At 42.5% G+C, this 25,242-nt stretch overlaps 2 protein-coding genes across 4 annotated transcripts in view; one reads left to right on the forward strand and one right to left on the reverse strand.

Moving 5' to 3' along the window:
• Positions 1 to 12,560, forward strand: kif28 (kinesin family member 28). Its single transcript, XM_086070945.1, has 27 exons — positions 1 to 54; positions 306 to 500; positions 2,851 to 2,901; positions 2,980 to 3,132; positions 3,228 to 3,263; positions 3,947 to 4,066; positions 4,146 to 4,253; positions 4,334 to 4,488; positions 4,559 to 4,670; positions 5,133 to 5,200; positions 5,351 to 5,493; positions 5,582 to 5,703; positions 6,034 to 6,124; positions 7,444 to 7,504; positions 7,581 to 7,704; positions 7,779 to 7,914; positions 8,009 to 8,127; positions 9,174 to 9,281; positions 9,454 to 9,546; positions 9,628 to 9,768; positions 9,831 to 9,901; positions 10,096 to 10,230; positions 10,307 to 10,473; positions 10,668 to 10,762; positions 11,014 to 11,146; positions 11,210 to 11,346; positions 11,420 to 12,560. The coding sequence occupies exons 1-27, from the start codon at positions 1 to 3 to the stop codon at positions 11,576 to 11,578; spliced, it is 3,087 nt and encodes a 1,028-aa protein (XP_085927071.1). The 3' UTR covers positions 11,579 to 12,560.
• Positions 10,948 to 25,242, reverse strand: part of LOC147176971 (frizzled-3-like) — a 23,185-nt gene continuing 8,890 nt past the window's right edge. The window contains exons 3-12 of one of the 3 annotated variants that reach the window (XM_086070949.1): positions 17,632 to 17,828; positions 17,253 to 17,555; positions 17,020 to 17,182; positions 15,347 to 15,646; positions 15,006 to 15,257; positions 13,804 to 13,952; positions 13,607 to 13,721; positions 13,333 to 13,496; positions 13,071 to 13,265; positions 10,948 to 11,737 (exon numbers count right to left, since the gene is read on the reverse strand). In XM_086070949.1, coding sequence (XP_085927075.1) covers positions 13,079 to 13,265; positions 13,333 to 13,496; positions 13,607 to 13,721; positions 13,804 to 13,952; positions 15,006 to 15,257; positions 15,347 to 15,646; positions 17,020 to 17,182; positions 17,253 to 17,555; positions 17,632 to 17,828 — 1,830 coding nt within the window. In that variant the 3' untranslated portion in view covers positions 10,948 to 11,737; positions 13,071 to 13,078. Of the gene's footprint in view, positions 11,738 to 11,822; positions 13,266 to 13,332; positions 13,497 to 13,606; positions 13,722 to 13,803; positions 13,953 to 15,005; positions 15,258 to 15,346; positions 15,647 to 17,019; positions 17,183 to 17,252; positions 17,556 to 17,631; positions 17,829 to 25,242 lie in introns of those variants that run through there. The other 2 variants (XM_086070948.1, XM_086070947.1) reach the window with 2 other exon arrangements.

Genomic DNA, 25,242 nt, shown 5'->3' on the forward strand with positions numbered 1-25,242 from the left:
ATGCACGGCAAGGACTGTGTCAAAGTGGCTGTTAGAGTCCGACCATTCAACAAGGTCAGTGTGTTTTCATTCTTTTATTATTACGTACTACTGTACATATGTGCCCTGTGAATAATTAACTGGCAACCAGTACAGTTCTAAATCCGTGGAACAGAAAATTGATGGCTCAACGTGTAATTTAAGTCGTAGGGGCTGCAGGGCTCTCATGCAGAAGGAATGTAGTATAAAGTGAGCATTCTCCTTGAACCGTTTGCACTTGCCTTGTTTGCACTATCCCTGGCCTTCACTGTCCTCCCGACCAACAGAGGGAGCGGGATGCGGACAGCCGCTGCATCGTTGCCATGGCAGCGAGCTCCATCACCATCCAGGACCCACGCGACTCTCAGTGCCGCCGCTCCTTCTGCTTCGACTACGCCTACTGGTCCCACAGCGGCTACGAGGTCCAGGACCGCACTGGCCTCTACCTGCCCGAGGAGGCTGGTGGGCGCTACGCGGACCAGGTAAGCATGATACCCTGAGAGCATGGTGGGGAGGTACTGTGCTTAGGTTTTCAGGTATCTACTTTTTCTGATGACCACAGTTTTTTTTTTTTTTTATTGATTATTACAAAATATACTAATAGCCATTCTTAGTAATGACAGAAACAATTATTGACTATACATAACAAAAGAAAACAGATAAAACAACATGCAAGGGGGGATAAGTTTACAATTAAAATACCAAAATGTTTACATAAATTGTAGGTCTTGATAGCCTTTTGGTGACGAGAAAATTTATTGGAATTAATTTACTGCTTGATTTCACAATGGAAAGCAATGAAATAAGTTTTCCTATGTAAGAATTCACATTTATGGTTGTAAAATGTAACCATAAAAATGATAAGATTAATAGTATGAATCTCCTTGGGCTTTAACTTATTTCTTTTCAAGTCATAGAGACTTAACAGTACATCGTTCCAAAACGGCTCAAAACCTCCATCAATCTTCTAAATTTACAAATGTCACTCCAAAAGCTTTGGACAAAAGGGCAGCCAAAATAAATGAGTCACTGTTTCGGCTTCCACAGAACAGAAAATGCGTTTACTTTTGACACCACTGGCCGAGGAGGTACAATTCTGAGATGACGTCACGAGTAGTCAAAATGGCATCGAAGAAATCTCTCCACTCGTTGAAAAGCATTGGACTTTGGATCGTTGTATTTTGATTTTAAAATGTAATGAGATGTCGTTTCACTACAATAACAATCTGTGTGGTTAGTATGATAATCCACCGTATGCAGGAAGTTTTTGCATTGGGGAAGTAGCCAAACTCAAAAAAAAAAAAAAACTTATTACAACGCTGTCAACTGTGCTTAGCAATTGTAAAAACTCGCCATACCTCAAACCAAGAATGAAATAGAACTTAATCAAATCGTTTAAATGAACTGCTACTACTGCTTCAAAGCTATTTTTCACTTCTTTTTTTTTTTTTACATGATAATTTTCCCGTTTTAATATAAAATTGTTCACGTTTTTACCTAATTTTCACGTTTTAACGTCATAATTTTCGGACCCGCTGGAGGTAGCGTCATTTATCCTGGATCAGCTGGAGGGGCACGGACGGCTCCACAGCTGCAAGCTGCACCATCTGTACCGCATCCAAGCCGGTTATGTTGTGACCTAGAGTACTGTGAGACATTTAGACCCCGTGGTGTTGAGCAAGGGCGAAGAAATAGCCTGATCCGACGTGTTTACGTTAATTAACCCTGGGGCCTAATTTTATGTGGCATGCTAACCCTAAACCTAACCCCAACCCCAACCCCAACCCCAACCCCAACCCCAACCCCAACCCCAACCCCAACCCTAACCCTTAAATAATTAACAAAACCATAAAAAGCATAAATACATTAATAAAACCATTGTTGAGATACAATAGTGACATTGGTATTTAAATAACATTTCATATTGGTTTACATGTAAGTATTACATAGAAAATGAATAGGACGTTTTCCCTAATAATTTGAACGAAAAAGGCGCACATAAGCATAAGAGTTGCGGAATGACGAGCGCCGGCCAGTGCCTTGCCCTTGGTATCTTGACAACCGTCCAGTCAAAATGATGAGGCGGGAGATACCTGGGAGTTAACCCCTTTCCAAAATCCTAACCCTAACCCTAACCCTAACATCTCTCGCCAGGAAGAGCTTAATTGCATTTTCATTGTTTCATTGTGCCATTTACCTGAAGAAGGCTCTTTAGAGCCGAAACATTGTCAAGGCACACTTGCATTTAATTATACTCATTAGGAATTAGAACTATTTTTTTATAAAAAAAATTATTTTGATTGTTTTTGTTTTATTGTTTTATATTAATAGATAGTGATTACATATATAACAAAGGCCACTCCTATTGAATAAATAAAAGATTAAAAATATATTATACATAACATCTACAATAAAATATATTTGTAGATAGTGAATGCATAGGATACAAAGGCAACTCCTATCTATTAAATAAAAGATTAAAAACATTATTATACATCAATTACCATAAAAAGGAATCTGAGATATATATATATAAAAAAAAGTATGATGGATGGTGGGTGGACTGTTGTCCGCAATGGGCGGAGACGCCAGCCCACACATCAGTGGAAGGAACTTGACGACGGGAGGTACCAAGGACGGAAGGACCGTGCGATTCCTTTTCGCTCCAGGAGGGGGGGGGGGGGGGGGGTCAATTCCCCTATCCTGGTCGAGGAAGGGCTCAATCCCTCAACCCTAACCCTAACCCTAACCCTAACCCTAACCCTAACCCTAACCCTCACCCTCACCCTCACCCTCACCCTCACCCTCACCCTCACCGGCATTTCTCCTCAGGAATGTGTGTTCCAGGACCTTGGAGTAGGAATACTGGAGAATGCACTCCAGGTACAAAGCATCTCTCCAGGAATCAAATAGGGTTCTTGTTTTGCAATGTAATTCAAGATGCTGGGTTGATGTGTCTAGGGTTACAACGCCACCCTTCTGGCTTACGGACAGACGGGCTCTGGGAAGAGTTACTCCATGGTGGGCTACAGTCCCAATAAAGGCCTGGTTCCCAAACTGTGTGAGCGACTGTTTGAGGCCATTAAAGAAAACCAGGACACTAGACAATGTCAGGTGAGTGTATGTGTGCAATACATCATGAACATAATTCTTGTGTTTGTGTATATGTGGACGCTGGTTCTAAAAGTCTTCATGTTTGATAATCACAGGTCTTCTTCAGTATGTTGGAAATCTACAATGAGCAGGTAAAGTAAGCTGTGATCATGTCGTGGAATTTTGCCAACCAATCCAGAAAGTAGCAAGGAAGAACCTTATTGATTTGGAATCACATTAACACTGTGAACATTGATGGAAGGAAATTGTGATTAATAACTAACACTGGCTAAATGTAATTTAATTTAATTTAATGTATTAATTTATTTATTTCAGGTGCCAAAGATATTGGAATGTTTTTTTGGGTAACTTTGGGCTGCTGAGGCCAAAAACGATTTCCATAATTTTGACAATTAATTATTAGCACCTTTTTAAAACAAAAATATGGAAAATGTCAAACACTAGAGCACATTTGAAAAAGCCAATGCCCTTTTCGGATTCAGCAATATCAAAATACCCTGAAATCGTTGAAACTTTATTGACACCACAATGTCTGTTGACCAGTGTAATATTTTCCAGACAAAACAAATCATTATAATTCAATAATTTCACTGTCACTCTGGTTGGGAATCACTGCTTTAAAAATAAATAAATATATATTTCATATTACTTTGTAAGAAAATATTTGGGGTGTGTTTCCGTTCTTTTGCGGCCTGCACATAAACTTCCACTAAGGTCCTATTCGTACTATTTTGTCATTGCATTATTTTCTTCTTCATCTTAATTATCTCTAACTTAATAAATGACCTCCTTTTGAACCTTCGCATCTCACCAGGTGGTGGACCTGCTGTCTCGTGGTTCTCGTCCTCCTGGGGGGCTCCGTGTCCGAGAGGAGCAGCATAGGGGCTTCTATGTGGAGGGTCTGCGTACAGTTCCTTGTGATAGTGCAGCACAGGTAGCCGAGTGGCCACACCCTCACTTCTACTGTACTCCAAAAACACTAAGGTGTAAATATTTCAACCATGTCGTCGCAGGTGGAGCAGCTGATGGAGCAAGGCACCCGGACCCGAACCAGCGCGGCCACGCACATAAACGCAAACAGCAGCCGCTCGCACATGCTCATTGTGCTGCAGCTCAAACAGGTGACGTCCGTTCACATCCGTTCATCTCTGAAGGAATTAGGAAAAATAATTTTGTCTTCGCCGCAATTTTTGTTGTGAAGATCTTATCTGAGGAGAGCGTCACCAAGCAGTCCAACATTAACCTGGTGGACCTGGCAGGAAGCGAGCGTCAGAGATCGGCGTCGTCCGAGGCCGACCGTCTCAAGGAGGGCACGGCCATCAACCTGAGCCTCACCACTCTGGGCAACGTCATCAGGTGGGCGCGGCTCGCTCCCGCAGTCATTGGATCCAAATCCATTTGTTGATGGGCGTCGCCTTTGCTGCAGCGCCCTCGCTGACATGGCAGTCGGGAGGAAGGTGGTGCATGTTCCGTACAGAGATTCGGTTCTCACTAAACTGCTGCAATCTGCTCTGGGAGGGAACAGCCGCACTGTTATGGTGACGTTGACCCACCGTCGCTGTTAACTCCTTCGCTGCCATTGACGGCTATAGACGTCAAAAATTCATTTGAACTATTTCTATTAGTTTAACATTTTTGTTCACTTTTGTTAATAGGAGTATGAAAACCTAGACATTTTGTTTAATAATCTTCTTTTTTTTTTTTTAAGAAAATAAAAGATTATTAAAAATTAGGGGCGTCAGGCGATTAAAATTTTCAACTGTAATTAATCACATGACTTCAATAGTTAACTCACGATTAATCACAAATTTTATATCTGTTCTAAATGTACTATAATTTCTTTTTTTCTAGGTTTTCATACTTTTGTTAACAAAAGTGGAAGCAAGTTTTAAACTAACTATGAATAGTTCAAATGAATTTTTTTTACGTCTATAGCCGTCAATGGCAGTGAATGAGTTAAAATTGACTGACGTGGGTACAAATTCATGTTTGTGTTTTAGATTGCCACGCTGAGCCCTGCTGACATCTGCTATGAGGAGTCTCTGTCTACACTTCGCTATGCTGAGAGGTACAATGACCCAAAAAATTTTAGTATAACTGCAGTGTATATATATATATATATATATTTATTTATTTTTACTCAAAACAACTGCTTTAATCAACATTTAATTTTTAAGTAACATGACACTCACTAGTTGGTTAATTTTTCCTATCTCAGGGCAAAGCACATCCAGAACCGCCCTGTGGTGAACGAGCGCCCCACTGAGCGTCTGGTCAAAGAACTCAAAGCCGAGAATGCCAGACTGACGCAACGGCTGAGCCGACTGGGCCAGGATGGCCGCGGCGCCAATGACGAAACTAGTAAGGAAGCTGGCAGATCACGACAGAATTCCATGAATGTGTGTGGATACGCGTGCGTGCGTGTGTGCGCGTGTGTGTGCATGCTCAGAGGAGATCCGTCAGCTGCTGACACACAATGAGCTCCAGATCAGAACCATTCACACCTTGTGGGAGCAACATCTGCAGGAGGCGCTTCGGGACTGGGAGCAACAGTATGCCAACATCACACAGGTACATACATGTCGAAACATGTTTTCCATCTTTCCCTCCTGCAGCACAGCTGAATCTAATGATCAGCTAATCAGCAAGCTATGCAGAAGCCTGATAACGATCCTGATCATGAATCAGGTGTGTTAGTGGAGAGAAACATGGAAAAGAGGCCGGATAGGGGCTCTCGAGGACCCAATTTGAGCACCCCTGGTGTACACACACACACACACACACACACACACACACACACACACACACACACACACACACACACACACACACACACACACACACACACACAACACATCGCAACGACTCTCGTCCTGTTTTTAATGTGTGTGCGTGTGTCAGGAGAGGAGAATGATGCAGATGCATCCTTACATCCTAAACATCAACGAGGACGCTCAGCTGTCTGGTGTGGTTAAGCTGTTCATCCAGGAGGGTCGGTCATATGTTTTATGTCGCACTATTGACATTTGTTCAATTCTTGAAGAAAAAAAAAAAACTAACAGAACCCAAACTGTTCAAACTGTAAGGCCATTTTCACCATTCGCTACCTGACGAAAGTTACTGTAAGAACAGTAGAGTAAAGTGACCAAGTCAATTTATACACGTGGACAGAATACTAAACTTTAATTGAGGTATGGAAACATATTTGGTGATTTATATTTTAACTAAGGCAGTAAAACTTGTGATTTCTCCCAATAAATCAATGAAGATCGAAAAGGTCTGATGATAATGCAAAGGAGGAAAAAAATTACAGTACATAGTATTTTATTATATTATTATAACAAATGTATTCATAATGATTTTGAAAATGTTCTTTATATTTGAAAACAATAAACTTTTGAATGGGTAAAGTATTTCAGTGAGAGCCATGTAAAAAAAAAGTAAAATGTATAAAAATTTAAAAAAAAAGCACCACTTAATATATCTTAATTTTAGTAAGATGTCATTTACTTCTTTACTTTGTGTTTTTTTTTTTTTTGCTCTTTAAATGGGAAGTCAAGGCAAACATTTTCTTTACAATAATGTGTTCTATTCTGATTAATATTGAGTTTGTGGAATATGAATTAAGCAGCAAAATCCATCCATTTTTATCCATCTAACGGGGCGGCCATTTGGCCACTTCCTGTCAATTAAAAATGACATCACAGTTGCTCAGGTATCGACCAACCACGGTTCACCTGTTTTCTGAGTTTAGTCATGTGACGTTTGCAAGCTGAGCCGTGATTAGCCGTTACCTACTATGATGTCATTTTCGGTTGACAGCATGTGGCAAAATGGCCGCTCCCTGCAATGGATATAAACAGTTGGATTCTGCTGCTTATGTTCAGATTCCACAAATACAATATTAATCAGAATGGTGTGTTTACACTAGTGGAGCTGCATAGAACATATTATTGTTAAGAATAAGAATTAAAAAAACGTAATTATGTAAAGCACATAGCTTTACTTTGCGTATGAAATGTGCTATAGATATGACTAAAGCTGCCTTTCCAATAAAAAATAAAAAATCTAAGCGCTTACAGTGGGGCCCTAAAATGATGTGTCTTATTATTGTTATTTTTTCAATATACGAGCTGTTTGTCAGAAAAGTTCCAGGACTGGTGTCTCAAAAATGACCGTATTTTTCCAAGCCAAAGTACTTTTAGCTGCATCGAACAGTCCCTGACTGAAAACAACATTGCAATTCTTACTCATCTGTCCTGACTGTAACTTTTCTGACTGACCGAGCGACGGATGATCTCGTTCTTTCAGGTGAATGGGACATCGGCCTCAATGAAGGCACCTCCAGATCCATCTCCATCAAGGGTTTAGGGTACGAATGACGCTTACTTCCACTGAAGTTGGCTTTAAACACACTAAGTGTGTACATTGTGTTGTTTGTGTGTCAGGATCCAGCCGCGCCATGTTGTGTTGAAGAACAAACAGCGGCGCGTAACGCTAACCCCGCTAAAGGGGTCCAAAGTGACGGTCAATGGGAGAGCAGTTTCTCAGACCAGCGAGCTGCAGCACCTGGTGTGTGTCGCCACTCACCATGCAAGGTGCCAGCGATTTTCTTCATACAATCGATGAATCGACTTTCTCTTCAGGACCGACTGATTCTCGGGTCCAACTGTACTTACCTTTACATCGGTTTCCCGTCCGAGAGGGTTGCTAACGACTGGAGTTGCTACGACTACGACTACTTCTTGTCCGAGCTGGCTGCCGCCGAGGGCATCCACCTGGGTCAGCCACAGCCCCAAAAACTACAAAGTTCATCATTAGTATTCATTTATTTTATTTTTTTATTAAACTTGTAACTAAGTCTAGTTATATTCAGGTGAAACTAGCACCGATTCCTGTCAGACGGATCCGAGTTTGCTGGCCGTCTTTTATGACTACGTCAAATTGATGCCTCTGGTGGCTGAAGCCAACCAGATGAGCCAGGAACTCAATAAGGTAGACAACAAATGCATCAAAAAGCAGTACAGGTGCAGCTCCCCAAACATTTAATATAGTGGAAAATTGAATATATTTCAAAACTCATATTGTAGAATATATTTGTTAAACACAAAATGCTTTCCCTACGACGGCGTATTAGGGCCACGTATAAATATATATGTTTTTTTAGAGGGCGGGGGGGCAATATTCCGAGAATTTTTTGGGCCACTTTAAACAGTAGCAGATTTGCGAGAAGAAAAAAAACTCAAACATTTACGAGAAATACACGTAGCGTACTACTCGTACTTTTGGTCCAAATAAGGAAATAGTAATTTCTTTAGCATAGATTAACCATATCATGTTAACCATTTGCTCTTTGAACCGTTGTGTACGGCCACTGGCCAGCGACAGATACGCCTCGCTTTGCGAATGTCCACCCCCGGACGATCAAGCATTTAAGTTAATTTGTTAAAATGTATATATACTTGTACATTTATGTTTCCAGAATTATTATTTACACATTCATAAAAAAAAATTGTACAAGTATTTAAATTGATATGACGAATCTGCTGCTCTTTGTCATTCAATTCTATTTAGCTATGGTATGCTAGCATCTGATTGGATCGTGTTAGTCAGCTGATAGGGGATCACGAAGCGTTGTTGCTCTGGCTGCGGTAAATGACGAGTAAAGTTTTAATTTAAGAATGAATCCGTCTCCATCCTGCCTTTTCATTTTATAAACAGTGTCCCATTAACCACAAACGAATCCTCATATGATTAGATTATAGCTACGATACGTGTATTTCTCGTAAATTTCCGAGTTTTTTTCCCCTCGCAAATCTGCCAATATATAAAGAGGCAAATTTGCGATTTTTTCCCCCCGGAATATTGCCCCCGCCCTCGAAATTTGTATTTATTTATACGTGGCCTTAATACGCCGTCGTACTTTCCAGAGAACTAATTCCTTCCTTCCTCCTTTTTATGTCAAACATTTTTGGGTTGCTTCTTGATATCCTTGTTTTAAATGAATTACTGAAATAGACGATTCCATGTCCGGCCTGCAGGGCGTGGAGTTCAAACTGGAGATTAAGAATCTGGTGCTGTCCGACTCAAAAGGACACGACCTGGAGAAAGAGATCGTTTGCAGAGTCACTTCAAAGCACACTAAACAGGTTTCAACATCTCTCGCATTGAATTGTTACCCTTATGGCATAATTGCCTGATTTATTTGGAATGTTTTTGTGCAGTACAAACACAACCATTAAGTTACAAAGGCAATTATGCTATTAGGCAAAATAAATGCATTTATTATTTTTTAGAACGTTATTATTTTTTGGGGGTTAGGTATGGATTTGGTCCAAGGCAAAATTTGTGAACCGCAAATTCCTGATGGAAGAAATCTACCAGCAGCATCTGGATGAGATGAAAAGCCAACATGTAATTTCAAACTTTCAGAAGAAAACGTCATTCCTGTTGCACCTTTCAAAGTTTGTCTTGAGTTTCGTGAAATGTTGACAGACAGGAGAGGGCTTCGCCACTTCTGCCCTGCCCAGAGACAAAGACCCTTTTTGGGATCCGGTTGAGCCGCTGCTCCTGGGCACCGCTCACCTCTGGTTGCAATCTTTGGCCTTTCGAATTCCTGTGGACGAGCAACTAGAGGTACTGCACACATCGGCAGCCATGAGGATCATCATGACACTGATGACACTAATATGTTATAGGTGCTCGGGTCTGAGGGTAGTGAGGAGGCCATTCTGCAAGCAAAGCTGATTCCTTGCACCTCGGATGGATTGTACAACACTCGCAAACACTACCTCCAAATTTGAACAAGTCCATTAGTTTAGACTCTAATCTTTAGAGTAGCATTCTTTGCCATTAATTGTTAACTACCAAAGCATTATGCAAAACTGAAATCAACAAAATCAAATGTTCCAGCTGTCCATCCGACAAACTCACAACCTTCACTTTGCATTTCACGCTTTTCAGGCCTCTGGGCGAAGGCGACATCCTCATCGACCCGTCAGAGCTGCTCGGCCGACGTCTTGACGCTCAGCTGGTTGTGGAACAGTGTTTCGGCCTGCGTTGGATCAGAGACGCTCGTAATCGAGGCGTTCAGATTGGGTCGGCTTCATGGAGAGATGATACATCATGTAGATGGTTGGAAGGCTATTTTTATGGATTTGTTTTTTTTTTTTAGATTCAGCCTTTTGGACAGCGGCGGTCGTCTGTACACAACGGCCGCGTGGCACCACGTCAACCCCGTGCTACATCACAAAGTGCACTTCGCCTCACTTCGCGTCTCCCAGCAGCTACTGGACTACCTTCAGAGCAGCGCTGTGCTTCTGGAGCTTTGGGGGCTTCAAGGTGTCAGCGTGAGGAGGCGGATGAGTCACTCAGGAAACACAAAAACAACTTTCAATCCATATTTTGGGGGAGGGTTCTGAGGCCGATTTTTGTAGGAAGCTAACCTTTCCCCCCCAGTTTGTATATATACAAAAATTGCTTGCTCAGTATACCATAGTGTACTACTCAATGACTATTTAACTTTTTTTCCCCAGAGGGCTGCACTGGCTTGGTACCACCACTTGAGGGCGCTAGAGTGAGCACAGAGGGCATTTTTATCATCGATGACAGTTGCATTGCCAATCCTGTTGTGAGTTAAAAATTTTAAGTGTTTAGAAGTACATTACTGTAATGAACAGATGACTCCATTTTATGGAATAGTGGCCACGGGTGCAACTGCAGCTGGGGGTGGGGGGCTTGATTTGAATGCACTTTATGACAAAACATTGCCATTTTAGTTTCTCTATTTTGTATTGGGATTGTCCTCATGAGGGCGACAGAAGTCTCATCAGTACAATTGCTATAGAAAATGAAGCATTGACTATAACATGTAACATGCAGCCTGCCGATTGCGACGAGCAGATCAGTTCCCCGAGCAGACTTCAGAGGGACCTTGAAGAACAAAAGAGAATCAACAACAACCTGATGAAGGAGAATCAACGTTTAAGAGGGCAGCTTAACATGGCCGCCAATGGTAAAGCATGATCACACAAAAACTGCAACAGTCCGATTTTGCAATGCCACATCTCTCCTGTAGGCGGCGACAGTGGGCGGAGTCGCTCGGTTGTTCGGCCCAGCAGCGACGCAGAGTTCGCTCGCTCGCTCAAACAGTTCTACTACAACATGACCTCAGTCAAGGCTCAGCTGCAGAGTCTGCGCAGACGCAGGCCCAGCGTACGTACAATATGTTTGTGTTTTCTTTTTCGACACGGTCGCTTCAAGCTCGTTTTTTTGCTGCGTTTGGCAGGAGTCCTGTGACCTGCTGGGACTCCGCCTCTTTGTGGACGAGCACAGCGGTCTGCTGAAGGACTTCTCGGAGCAGCTGGAACGAAGCGTGTCCCTCCTCAAACACGACGTGGCCGCCATCGTCCGACGCAAGCGGGAACGCTCAGGAACCTGGTCTTGATCCATGGAAGCACTCGTCAAGTGTGTTTTGGATTAGACAAAAACAATTATGTATTTTTATTTTAAGTGTCAATGGGAAAGTCATGTTTGTTTGTTTTTTAAATCTACTAACCTGTATTGTTGAACTCAAAGGATTATGTAACATCTTAATGTTCCAAATCTGTATTTAAATTTTTTTTTATTTAAAACATTTCCGTAAGAGGAGAAAACACAAACAAAGGTAATAAAGCACAAGTGTGAAAGTATTAAAATCCATAAAAAAAGTTTATTAGACTGCATGTAAAAGTAGTTAAAGCAGTTGCAAACTGCGAATAAATTAAAACACCAACAGAATTGAGGCTTTTCATTTACAATATTAAGTCTCTGACCCATTGTGACATTAACATCTAATGCCACCACATTAGCACACATCAGTTTGATCACAAAATGACATCTGGAAAACAATGTTTCTGCGCCTCACATCCTCACGTAAATGCAAGAGTATTTTGTGTGGCTTTTAAAATGAATCTGTCCATGTTGTCCTCACCAATAACTTCCAGTGAGACGTCTTATTTGTAAGGTCTGTAAGAACACAGAGGCTTGTTGTGGGTCCAAAAACAAGACAAGTGAGAATCTGTTTACAGGCAGGAGAGTCAGAAGGCAAATTTGTTACTGATGAAGATGGAGAATGTTACGTGAAGGAGAATGAGGCTTTCGCTAGGAGCACACACAAGCTGATCACACAGGCGAGGTAGGTTCACGTGAACGAAAAGTCATATTTACATCATGTAGTGAGTCAGAGGAGCAAACGAAAATGACTTCAGCGGCTTCAATATTTCAAAAGTGTAGTAGTGAAAGCTTGTCAACGAGTTGCACTGTTTTCTGTTTCATGAAAAAAGTTTGAATAAACAGTACAGGTGCGTCTCAATAAGTACATTTATTGCGGAAGTTAAATTCTAAAAGTGAAACTCGATAAAGCACGTTGAAAATAAATATTTTTCAGAAGGCCAATTTAAACTTCGTTTCGACACAGTATATTACTGATGATTTTTGTTTTTCATATATATGTAACTTAAAAACATATTTGAGGTTTTGTTAGCTAATTATCGGCAGATACTCAAAATCAAGTGAATGTGATCGCTGCATCGCTAATTTACCGTAGACGCATCTGTACTGTTTACTAAGTAAATGCCTCAGTGCAAATATCAGTCAACAACTCTTTTCTCACTTCTTCTGATCACTCTCTCTTCACATACACGTGCGCACACACAGTTCATAGTATAAAAATAGTTGAAGTAACACACAAATAGGTCCACAGGTTCACATTAGGTCCATGTACAAATACGTTTGCCAACAATCAAGCTCCAGTGTTGTACGAGACTTATTTTTAATGTCAGTAAGAAATGAGTGGACAAGCCATTTAGGATTGTTAACAGCAAGAATGTTGGTGTGTGCTTAAAATGAAATCCAGTCTCAACATGTAACACGCGTGTTCTTGACACTTCTGACACTACCTCAGTTGTCAGGCGCTGGTGCCGTTATTGTCGGCGCCGCGGCTCTCGCTGGCCGTGGAGCCGTGCGTGATGAGAGTGGGCGGGGCCTCGGTCACGTCCCTCTGGCTGCCGTGCGCGGACAGCGGGTGGTTGAGGCGTGACGCGCTGCCGTGGAAACTGCGCTGCTCCACGCCTCTGTAGACCACCGTGTCGCTCCTGAGATGACGGGAGACGAGAGAGGAGTGACGGCAGTGGCGGCGGGCGACTTCCTGCTTTTGCGTACCTGTCATCGCGAGCGCGCCGCAGGCTGCCGTGGTGGCTGCCCTTGCTGTGGACGCTGCTGGCTTTGCTCCTGGTGGAGGTGGGCTGGGCGGGGGGGCTTCTGAGGGGGTCGTCCAGGTCATCGAGGACAGCCAGGTGAGTGGAAGAGGCGTGAGTGGAAGTACCCTGAAGCAACAATTAGACACCTTTTCACTATGGTAGCATGCTAACAGTTCTGTTAGCTATGTAGACAGTGGAACATATTTATTTATATTTTATATTATTTGCGTCTTTACCTGAGTGGATGTTCCTCTGGACTTCCTAATAATGGGGGTGTTGGGTTCGCGCAACAGCGACTGGGCTAAGTCGGGCTGCTCTTGTAGCACCTGACGCGATTCATTCACTCCACTGCTGCTTGCGGACATTTTGAAAGGTCACGTAACAGGGTTTAAGTACACAATTCAAAATGGAGTCATAACTAAGCTCGGCTTACTCTTTGCGTCTACGTCCATGCAGGAAGCCGGCCCACTCAAAGCACGTCTTCTTGCTGGCCACCCAGAAAGCGGACGGGATGCCCACTACCAGCATCATCAAGTATTTCATGAGGAACAAGGCCACGGACGGTCGACTGGTCTGCGCCACCTGACGAAAACGCGCACAAAAAACGCAGGCCAGGTTGACAATTTAGAAATAATAAATTGCAAGTAAATGCAAAACGTCAACAGTGACATTCCATTATGTCAAATTCATTACTGTGAATGAATCAAAGATTAAGCACTTCCTTTGCTCTTTGCAGTAGCCGCGATAAACACCAGGGGGCAGTAGTTCACCAGAGTTGTGTAACTTAATTGGACAACTAATTTGTATGGGACCGAATGGAGTTTTCAAAACTAGCTTAAAGTGTACTTGCACATCCACTACAGCAGGTGGCAGTGGCGCTCTCGTTGTCAGAGGTGCACTTACAACAATTTTATAGACAAATGATTCTAGCTGTGGCAGAGGGGGGGGTCACGTAACAAAAAATAATTGAGAATCATTGTCTTGTTCAGACTTTTTCAAAGGTTCATACGCTTTTGTTAATCATTGCCATTTGAAAAGAAAGTAACTTAATGAAATGATCCTAAAGCAAACATAGCCCACCAGGCACTTATTTGGAACACCCTGTGAGGTGAATATCCAGTGACACATAGCAACACCAGGACATAAGTGGGGGTCCCCCCACCCTTGCTAACATAAGCACTTGCACCTGCCGCCACCCTTTTCCAATGACCGCGTCCGTCACAAACCGGCTGACGCATCACTGTGCCGTCTTCTCGAAAATATTTAGCGCCTGGTGAAGCTCATACTCGCTAACGAGTGGGCGGCAAGTTTGGCGTGGATGCTTTTCGGTGTGCAGCGTGCACATGGATTTCCTTTTAAAAAAGTCTAAAAACGCCGCTCTTCATAACAACACAAAGACCTTTTAGAGTTGGGGAAGCAGAGCATGACTGAGCAAGCCCAGAGCAAAGACAGCAAGTGTGTGAGAGTAGGGGAGGATGACGATGAGGAGGAAGAACAAGTGTGGGAACCAGCGGACGCACTGAAAGACAACAACAGACACTGCCGCTGTTGTGGACTTTGGTCTTGAGCGCATTAGCTGGGCTAATGACGCGTACTGTCCACTCCTCAAATCCCTGCACACAGACAGACCCCCACCTTGTACGGGCAGGGGATGTGATAGCGGCGGCAGTTCTCCTCCATCCAGGTGGTCTCCCACACGCGGCGGTAGGCGTGCTCGTACACGTAGCATCCGATGACGGTCAGCAAGGGCACGAGGTAGAGCACCGAGAAAACGCCCATTCGGATCATGAACTTGACTAGTTTGGTCTGGTTTTCTTTCTCCAGGGGGATCTCCATGCGCACGCGGTTCAGGGCCACGATGCCCACGAGGAGAAGGGAGACGCCCACCTGGGGAGGGTGCGAGACGGAGAGACAAGAACAATCATATTGTTGCTCCGCTTGGATCATTTCACTCTTTCATCCTCCCACACACTCACCGCCACGTTGAGGCAAAGCGGCGCCAGAACAAACCACCGCAGGGCGTCCATGTCATAGAGGCCCACGAAACACACGCCGCTGATGCCGTCGCCTTCGATTTTGTTGAGGGCCAAAAGGGCCACGGTGAGGGTCCCCGGAAGGCCCCAGGCCACGGCGTGGAAGAGGAGGGCTTTCTTCTCGATGGCTTCGCTGCCCCATTTGGGCACGGCGGCCAGGAACCAGGTGATGGTGAGGATGACCCACCACATGCTGCCCGCCATGGTGAAGAAGTAGAGGATCATGAAAAACAAGGTGCACGCCTGCGGGACGGACCAAGAAAAAACAACAATCAGTCCTGATCAGGGCTTTGCAATTCCTCAAAATTCTATTTCTATTTCAATTACAAAATCAGCATAATAGTAATTTAAAAAAAATGATACTAATTTTAAGTTGCATAAATTTATAACCTTTGTATTTATTTTTTTTAATACCCAAGGCTTCCCTGCTAAAGCTGCTGTCCCCGCGACCCAACCCCAGGTAAGCGGTAGATGATGGATGGAATTTTAATAAATTTTGTTTATACAAAAGGAACTTTCGTAATTGTAGTGTTTCCACGTTTGTGTTTTTACATTTAAATATTTTCTTGTTTTGTTGTTTTGTAAAAATAAATGATCGTCCTAATCGTGATTTCAATTACATTATTACCAATATAATCGTGATGAATATTTTCTTCATAATCCAGCAGCCCAAGTCCTAAAGAAGTCCAAAAATGTCTAGCCGACAGGCCTGTTTTAAATATAGCTCACTGGTGATGAGGCATTGTGATTTCCTAGGAATGGTGTAAAGTGATCATTTGAAAAGCTAGACCTTTGCAGATAATTACCAAAATTGAACTTATATTGTTAAATCAATGTTGATTATTATCATGAGAAATAATTAACATGATCAGTGCCAGAAGAATCATCAATTAAAAATAAAGATATTTTGAGCAAATTAGTTACTTTAGGAAATGTGGTATCAAACTGGCAGCTCTTCATATTCATCAGTTGCTCTCAGTTCCAAAAAAGATTGGTAAACCCTGATTTAAACTAATCTCCACAATATCAATGTTTAAACTTTGTGGCCCCTACTATAACCACGTGGATTTCTAATTGGACCACATTTAACTTTATTGGCCAATTCCCCATACTATAATCACAGTATATGAGGCCTACTAATGCTTTTATTTCATTCGATCTTCTGAAAAGTCTTAAGGCCACCCAACCAAATTTCGTATCTTCACTTTAAAAATGAGTTACACTAAACATATTTAGTCATGTGGATGTCTATAATTCCTATGCTTCGGCTAAATCCACCAAAATCACCTTACGCCAACTGCACCACCATTTAGGCCTGATTTTTGCGACTCTAAAATGAGGTCTACTTTTTTTTTTGGTCACCAAAATGTGACGTGCCCAGCGAGTCTCAACACGTCTACCAAATTCACAAAAACGAAGCCGAGCGCGTGGGCGCCTGTCTACGAAAATCGTTCTTTCCAAGTTTTCTATGGCGCATTTTGGAAAGGGAACAATTTTGACATGTTAACAAATTATTGCCAAGTCATTGTTATGCAAAAATATACTCATATATTTCTATATATTAGCTTCACGCTCTCTGAAAATGGAAAGAATAGGACATTTCAAAGCGAGTTCACCTTATTGTGGGAGCCCTGCGTTACAGTTGAAGCTTTGAACTGCACGTGGTTGCCTGTGTTGCACGCGACGGTGTCCTCCAACAAGAAGCCCAAGAAGAACACCAGCGACACCATGACATAACACACAGCATAGAAGATGATGGGTCGCTCCGGGTATCTGAACCTATTAAAGGGGGGGGATGTCATAAGTGACAATAAAAGGAAGGTAGCAGACCCAGTGGAGTCTTACACACCTGGTGACGTCAATGAGAAAGGTAAGGAAGGTGAACAAAGTCGCAGAGAGGCAGACGATGGAGGTGACCCCGATGAAATATCGCGTGAAGGTGACTTCCTGTTTGCTGAAGTACATGGACGGACACGGAGCAGAGCAGTCCTTCCTGCTCATGAACGAGTAACCCAGTTCCGGTTCTATCTTCAGCTCTCGGGGGCACCAGAAGCCGTAGTCTCTCTGGACCGTCATGGACGACTGATCGGTGGGCTCGGAGCCTTTCCGCAGGTCCTCTCGGCGCGGGTACGGCTCGTCACAGTCTGGAAACCTGCAGGCAGGCAGACCCGTCAAAGTCCGTGTTGTTTTTCCATGACATAGCAAAAGTTGTTTTTCGTCTTAATAACCTGCTGCACTCCATGTCCTCTGGCCAGGTGAGTCCAAATATTTCCATCAGTCGCTGACAGTCTTCCTTGGCCCGCTGGCAGAGGGCGCGGCACGGCAGCGACACCTGTCCGTACACGACGCACACCGGGGCGTAGAGGGCGCACAGGAACGTCCTCAGGTCGGGGCTGCACACCAGGTTGACGATGGGATGGAAAGGCTGTGACGTACACACACACACACACGCACAGACAGAAGGTTTTTATATGACATTTGCACTTTAGAAACACTAAACACAAATTGGAGTGAAAGATTGGGAAATTGTGGTACCTAATCAATATCGCACACAGTTTGCATGCTCATAAATCACACACACTTACAAATACATTTGCATGTGTTCTGCAAACGAAATGAACAAAGACAAGGCTGAAGTGTGAACAGCCAGCGGAAATTGCAAAACACGTCTCAGAATTCGATCTACATTTAGAAGCTCATGAAAAATGTAGAGCAGCGCTCCTAATAGCAAACAACATTTTGATGCAGCAAAGGCAGGCTCTGGGGGAGGTTGCCATCCACACACATTTCATCAATTCCAAGCTCGCGATTAGGGCCAAACGGATTTTTTTTTTTAGACTGATGACTATTCCGATATGTGCAGAATCAAATTCCGACAACCGATTAATCAGCTTTAATTCTAAAAATAAATAAATAAAACAACTTTTTGGGGGTTCATTAACAATTACAAAATATGAATAACAGGCATAACATTTGACTGTTCTACAATACTTTGTTCTTAATAACAACAGAGAGAACGTCTGCATGGAAGAGTCGGGGGGTAGGAAACCTCGACATACTGACAAAAGTGTCACTCAAACTTCAGCTATGGCCAAATAAAGGCATACATGACAAAACCAATAAAAAGAGTGACTTAGACAAACAGAGTAGCTAATACAGTACCTTAGCAACTGACAACATCATTATCATTAGGGACATAGCAACTGCATAGCAACCACAAAAGAGTGACTAGACAAAATAAGAGTGACAAAGACAATCATCATCATAAAGGTACTACATAACAACTGCATATCAACGACAAATAGTATAACGGACATAACAACTGCATAGCAACTGACAACATCAACACAATGGCCTCACCACCTAAACCAAAACACAGTCATAACAGTTGTAATGTGTATTTTCTTAAGCTGCAAAATTCTGAGAAAAAAAATCAGTTTTTTGCTTATTTAGCATTGGCCAGTTACATTGTCCAGCCAATTAATTGGTCCGGCCCCACTTGTAACCTCCACAGAATAGGAACTATGAGCAAGATAAATAGAATGGCCACTGAATGGAAGGCAAAAGTTGTCCCAGCAATTTCCATCGTATTTTAAATGTCGCACCACATACACTGGTGCCAGCCAGCATTGTCAGAGTTCTTCTGTTACGACTCTCGTGTGGTAATTTGCCAAGGATCTCTTTGCGAGAGGCTCAAGATTATGTTCTTGCTGATGAATTTTAGTGTCGTCTTCCTTGAACAAAATACAAAAAAGAGAAAGGATATGAAGTATATTTGCTAAAAACAGTGCACTTTCATTGACTGGCGACAAAAGCTTACAGTGTACAAGTGCGCTCGTGCAAAGAAGACCCATGTGTGTGCGATTGTGTACGTCTTTTGTGCGCGTTTGTTTGCGCACTCGGGCTTTGTGTGTATGTTTTGATCGTTCTCAATTGCCGTGTTCCAGATCCGCACATGTTCCACCAGTAAATGGGTGCAGCGGTGCGTGATCAGCGTGACATAGTTTTGGGCTCACGCTCGCAACTGCATGCGGGCATGACTGCGCTCATCCTCACTCAATAATTCACACATTTGCAATCTTTCAAAAATGTACACAACTTTACAGTAGTTGTGAGACAAAAACCCCAAAGTTGAATATGACATTTTGGATACAGATCAGTCATGTGTAGTCAAACCATAGCCTATGGGGGATTCTGAAGCAACATTAAACAAGTTACGACAAATTCTCAATGATGGGCGTCGCTTAATGATGCTAACAGTTTTTCACATTTCTCCTAAAAATGAATAGTGGAGAGAATCTACGAGAAAACACCTCTCGGTTGAATTTGACAAGATTTCAAATTTATCTTCAAATATTTAAAATAGTGTGGGATGAACTGAACTGCAACTGTCACTACTACGCCAATTGTTTCCCAGCGTCCATTTTCATGTCTCCGTTCCCGTCTGTCCGCCTTTTACGCGCACGCCCGCGTGTTGCCTCAGGCGACACTTAACGGTTAGTACACGAGTGCGTCTCACTGGCCAAAGCAAGAGGACCTTTGTCCGTCTCCACTCGTACTAACTCAAGCAGCGAAAATGTGTGTGACTCCCATTTTTGCGTGTCCCCATTCCGCCCGTTTCTCCTAAGCAGGCATGTTTGTGTTATTGCTTTCGCGACTGATCATGCAGTCCTGCCTAGAAGTGCGCATGGCTTGCGACAGTGGGGCGCGGTCTGCCAGACGAAAAAAAGAATTGTCAGACATTCTGATGTAAGAACCCAGAAAGTGAAATGCATAAATCCCGTAAACGTAGCCTGAGGGAGAGGAAATACCAAGTAAGTGATGAAAAGATGAGGAAGGGGATAGCGAAGGAAGGATCACATAAACCTATCGCAGCAGCCTCCTTTGATCAAAGCTTCCAACCTGCTTGTTTCTCCTTCTGGCCTCCTGTGTCAATGTGCGCTAACGGGACTGAAATTAAACTGGAACTCAAACAGGCTTACCTCTATTTTAGCTCCACCTCCACAATGTGTCAATATTTTTGGATCAATTTAGTGTTATGGAGTAGAGGTGACAAGCAAGGTGAAAGATGAGTATATTTGCACATCTATACAGTTCCAGCTGACTCGCTGTCCAAGAGTATTTTTAGGACCGCTTTACGAGACAATAAGCGTTTAGTAGCTAGTCACTGTCCATTAAATCAATCAATCAGTAAAACAATGAGCTCCATGTCACTTTCTAATGATGCATTTAGATATTTAGCTAGTTTAGCTAGCTAGATTCAAGCTAATTTTTAAATACGCAAAATTAAAGCAATATAAATAAATAAAAGAGCATTTGCTAAATTAGTTATCTAGATTGGAGCTAATCAATGAATCTGCAAAATTACCATAACGTAATAGAAATAAACAAAAGAGCATTTAGCTAGTTGAACTAGCTATTCAGGCTAATCAATGAATCAGCAAAATTGATGTAATAGAAATAAACTGAAGAGCCTTTAGCTAGTTTAGCTAGCTAGATTCAAGCTAATTATTGAATCAGTACAATAAAAGTAATATAAATAAACAAAAGAGCACTTAGCTCGTTGCGCTAGCTAGATACAAGCTAATTATTGAATTGAATCATTGAATCAGTGCAATTAAAGGAATAGAAATTGTGTGTGCGCGCGCACACACACTTTTGTCTTTGCTACATTGTGGGGCCCATACACGCATGTGTTTCCAGGTTTAACTCCCATTATGGGGACCCACAAGTTCAGATCTCTTTTCGAGGGTCAAGACTTGCTTTTAGAGTTTAGGAGTTTTTAAATTAGGTTATGGTTGAGGTTAGGGTAAGGAATGGGGGTAGGTAATCATTTTTGATGGTTGGGGTTAGGGGAAGGGGCTAGAAAATGCATTATGTCAATGAGATGTCCCCACGATGACACAAAGACAAGTGTGTGTGTGTGTGTGTGTGTGAGGGGGGGACAAGTGTGAGCGTTTAGAATAAGAAGCAGGTTGGTATTTTTTGACACGGAGGAAAATGAGAAATAGCCCCTGACTGGTTCAACTCCTGTTCAATGGAAGGATTAAGTTTCCTTTTCTTTACTCCTGCTCTCTGCAATTTTCAGGGGGAGGAACCCCCAGAGGAAGGGGGGAAAAAAACCTAAGTTAAAATGAAAAGAAAGAAAGCCAGAGAATGACATGGGCACATAATTAAAAGTCGAATAGCGGAATCCAAGGGAGAAATGCCAGTTAAGTGACTAGAAGTGCAGTGAAAAAATACCAACGCTTATTTTCCAGTTAACACAAACTACTACTGAATGGACACTACTCAAACATGGCAGACCCCCCCCCAAAAAAAAACGCTATACGTTTTTATACAAACAGCACTGAACTCCATGCCTCTAAAATAAAGTGTACTTTTTCAATATTGTAAGGCACCTTTTCTCCTAAGGGCAAGCCCTTGGCGGCGAGGTAAAGAGCAATGTGGTATCGACCCAAACAGGAGAACTTACGAGTTGGTTCACATTATGTACTTGAGCAGTCTGTTAGGCCCCAGGGTATTATTGCTGTAAGTGCGTGATGAGGTGCTTACTGCAGAAAATTCAGTCTGTCAGCAATGTACAAACGCATGCGCATTGTCAAGTGTGAGGAGGAAAAGAAAGGATGGAAAGAGGTGCGAGGGGCAGAGTGGCAAACCGGGCAAAAAACTAAAGTGGAATGGGGAAGAAAAAGTGGTGGTTTGCCAGTGGATTAGGGAGTCAAATGGATTGGAAGAGGTGTGAGAATGACACACACACACACACTTCCTGAAAGCAGTCAGCAGCTTTTGTGTTGCGGTCCAATCACGATGACAGATGACTGGTTTGAAGCCTTCAAAGAAACAAATCCAGACCTGGCAACAATCCATTCCTGACAAAAAAGTCAATCTGATCATTTTTATCTGCAGATTCCGTTTTTGCTCAAGTGTTTATGTTTGCTAACAGCCACTGAACTGTTGGCCGGGGACATAAAAAAAAAGTTTTAAGGGCTTAACATGGTCGTAAGCCAAAGAATAGGCAATAGACATCAACTCAAAGTGTTCTTACGGTTTTTAACAAAAAAAGGTACACACTGTCTTTCACGAACCAAATCTGAAACGTAATCCATTAAGTCCACACATTCAAATGACTAAATGCAAAGTATTTCTCTTAAACAGGAGTTGATATTTTGTGGCAAAATGTGGGCTTTTGCTACTAAACCGCAGCAGAGACCATCTGGACATCAACCTCACACCCTTCCAGGCTTTTTTTTTTTTTTAATAAATAAATATGTCACTCACACTAGGAATCTGTCAGTGAGGCCCTGCGGTGCAAATACTGTCAGAACACACCTCACTTTGCATCATTCACCAGGAGAGGTTGACTTGCTTTTAGCACCTCGGTACTCCGTTTGGTCCAGATTAAAACACTCCCCGTTAACCTCACCACCATTTTCCCTCCCCACCTAACAATTTTGGACCTCCTCCTACTTTTTTTTTAGTGCATGGGCATTAGAGACAATTATGATGCAGCCCGAGGTCTGTATCCTTCCATTTGACATGCACAGCAATCACAAGATACCCAAAATGCTCTCAAAGAGTGGCAGTCGCCATGCAGGCGCTGGCTGAGAACAGACAAACTGAGGCCACCGCGATGCTCCCCGCACTAATCACTGAAAAGCAAGTTAGGAAAGAAGCAGCCTCCTCTCACACTCTGGGCTTTTCATCCGTTTGTTCCCTTATCCATGTCCATCCAGCCTTCAGTAAGGAGGGCCGGACAAAGCTGATAATGGCATTCCCCCTCACGTTCATTTCCCCTCCTTCTCCTCATCTTTTTCTTCCTTTATTCATCTCGTCTTTTGCGTCCCTCCCATTCACCCCGGCAATTATACTGGATATGCACTTGTCCACCCTCCTTTAGCCCACTAACATCAGTATTCATTAACTTTGCCTATCTTCTCCCTTTAATAATAATAATTATTATTATCATTATTATAGCCATTCTTAAGTTTCAGTAATTCTGTATGAAGTCAACACTATGGCTTCCAAATTATTGAGCTCTAAAGTAAAGTCTATGTTTTGGACCGTAGGTAAACAAATGGGTATTAATCCTCCTCATCACCCAAATTGAAATATTTCAAATTAAGAATCGAGTTGCCTATATAATATTCTCCCTCTTTCATTTTCAGCATGCACTCATTATCCTGCTCCCCTCCCCGTCCCGCATGTTTGCCTTCTTCCATTCCTGTCCTTCCTTCCCTGCCTATTTAACTGCCATGGCAACAGGTGATGTGGCGGCTCCAGCAGGCCCTTGTCTTTTGGAGGATAACAGGGTAAAGGACGAGCATGCGCGCACAATGCAGCAGGACTCCCTTAAAAAAAAAAAAAAAAAAAAAAAAGCTGAACCCATCCAAGAGGTAATCATGATAGCGATGTAGTGGAGGAGTGATGCTGAAAATGGAGATGAATCTGATGGCACCCACGCACGCACATCCCATCGCAATCCAAGCTGCCTTAGTGAGCCCATCTGCTGGTAAATCTACATTGGGTTTTCATGAGAAGAAAACGTGAATGTGTCGGGGGTGCAGCAATTTTGCAGCATTATGATTTGGAACATTTTCCTTTTGAATCTCAATCTCAAATTGACATTCACATGGATCGATCTCATCATGACGTGCTGAAGCCGACTATTACTGACTACGAAGGAACGGCAGTATTTTTGGGGGTATGAACCTCTGAATTTTTTACATGAATCCAATTTACACTTTTTAATTTTTTTTTAATGTAAATTACATTAGTCCTGATATCATTTTTTACCAACATCAGTTGCCACAGAAATAACACGTTTCTTTCTTTAAAGCTTTGGAAAAGAGTGTTTTCTCTTTGGAAAAATATGAACATATAAACATGGTCCTAAATAAATTTACATGTTAAATGTTCAACAATTTAACACCATAAACAGTCCATATGTCTCGAAGTGTAATTCTTAGTATACCGTAAGTATGTGTCAATGGGATAGAGTTGTCAAAAAACAATTGTCCTGCAAATGAACCAATTGATAAAATTGATGAATCGCCTAGCTCTAAGGGGGCGAAGGAGTCTCCATGCTTCCGATAGTCCCAAACTGCAGATCACCGTTGCTTTGTGATGGCATTTGTGTGAGGAAACTGACACGTGACAGTGTGGATGCTAGTTTTGAGGCAGAGCAACTGTAAGGGTTAAACGCATGCGCGCACACACACGCACACAGTTATTTTCCAGTCTGGGTCACGGGTTCAGATTAAGTCCATAAGACATGGATAAGCTTTATTTATGTGTTTAACCAAAGCTGAACACGGCAGGACTCCACTTACAGTAGACTCGAGTTGACAACAGAACAGAGTCCATAAAGCATAAAGATGTTATTCAAAAATATGATGATGTGAGCTGGATATAGTCTTAGGCATGTTTTTCTAATGTTGAAATCATGGCATGATTTGACTACAAGTTGCCAAACAAAATTCATCCAGTACATTAGCTCAGTGTTTCTCAACCACTGTGCCGTGAAATACTGCCTGGTGTACCGTGGGAAATTGTCCAATTCTACCTAATTGGTAACAACATATGAATTATTATCTGCAAATAGTGTGTCGTTGTCGAGTAACTCAAGAAAATCCTGCGAAATCGCACTTACACGTAACTTTGTCCAAACATCGCACCTTTCCCGCAACAATTATATATATTTTTTAAATGCACGCTTCACTAATGTTTTGGGTTATTTCGCCTAAAATGGCTACGTGGGCGGTAGACGAAAGCCCTCACTCTCGTGGGGAGAAACGGTTCGGAAAATGGATGGATGGAATCACGGCAAATTAAATGAC

The sequence above is a fragment of the Leptonotus elevatus genome, chromosome 3 (assembly GCF_054856555.1).
Source record: "Leptonotus elevatus isolate MCC_2025b chromosome 3, RoL_Lele_1.0, whole genome shotgun sequence".
NCBI lineage: Eukaryota > Metazoa > Chordata > Actinopteri > Syngnathiformes > Syngnathidae > Leptonotus > Leptonotus elevatus.

Excerpts from the sequence above, each read along its gene's own strand:
- kif28 (XM_086070945.1), top strand. The coding sequence starts at position 1 with ATGCACGGCAAGGACTGTGTCAAAGTGGCTGTTAGAGTCCGACCATTC. Across the intron at positions 3,133-3,227 it reads AGGACACTAGACAATGTCAG|GTCTTCTTCAGTATGTTGGA; the intron begins GTGAGTGTATGT and ends TGATAATCACAG. Across the intron at positions 4,671-5,132 it reads GGAACAGCCGCACTGTTATG|ATTGCCACGCTGAGCCCTGC; the intron begins GTGACGTTGACC and ends TTTGTGTTTTAG.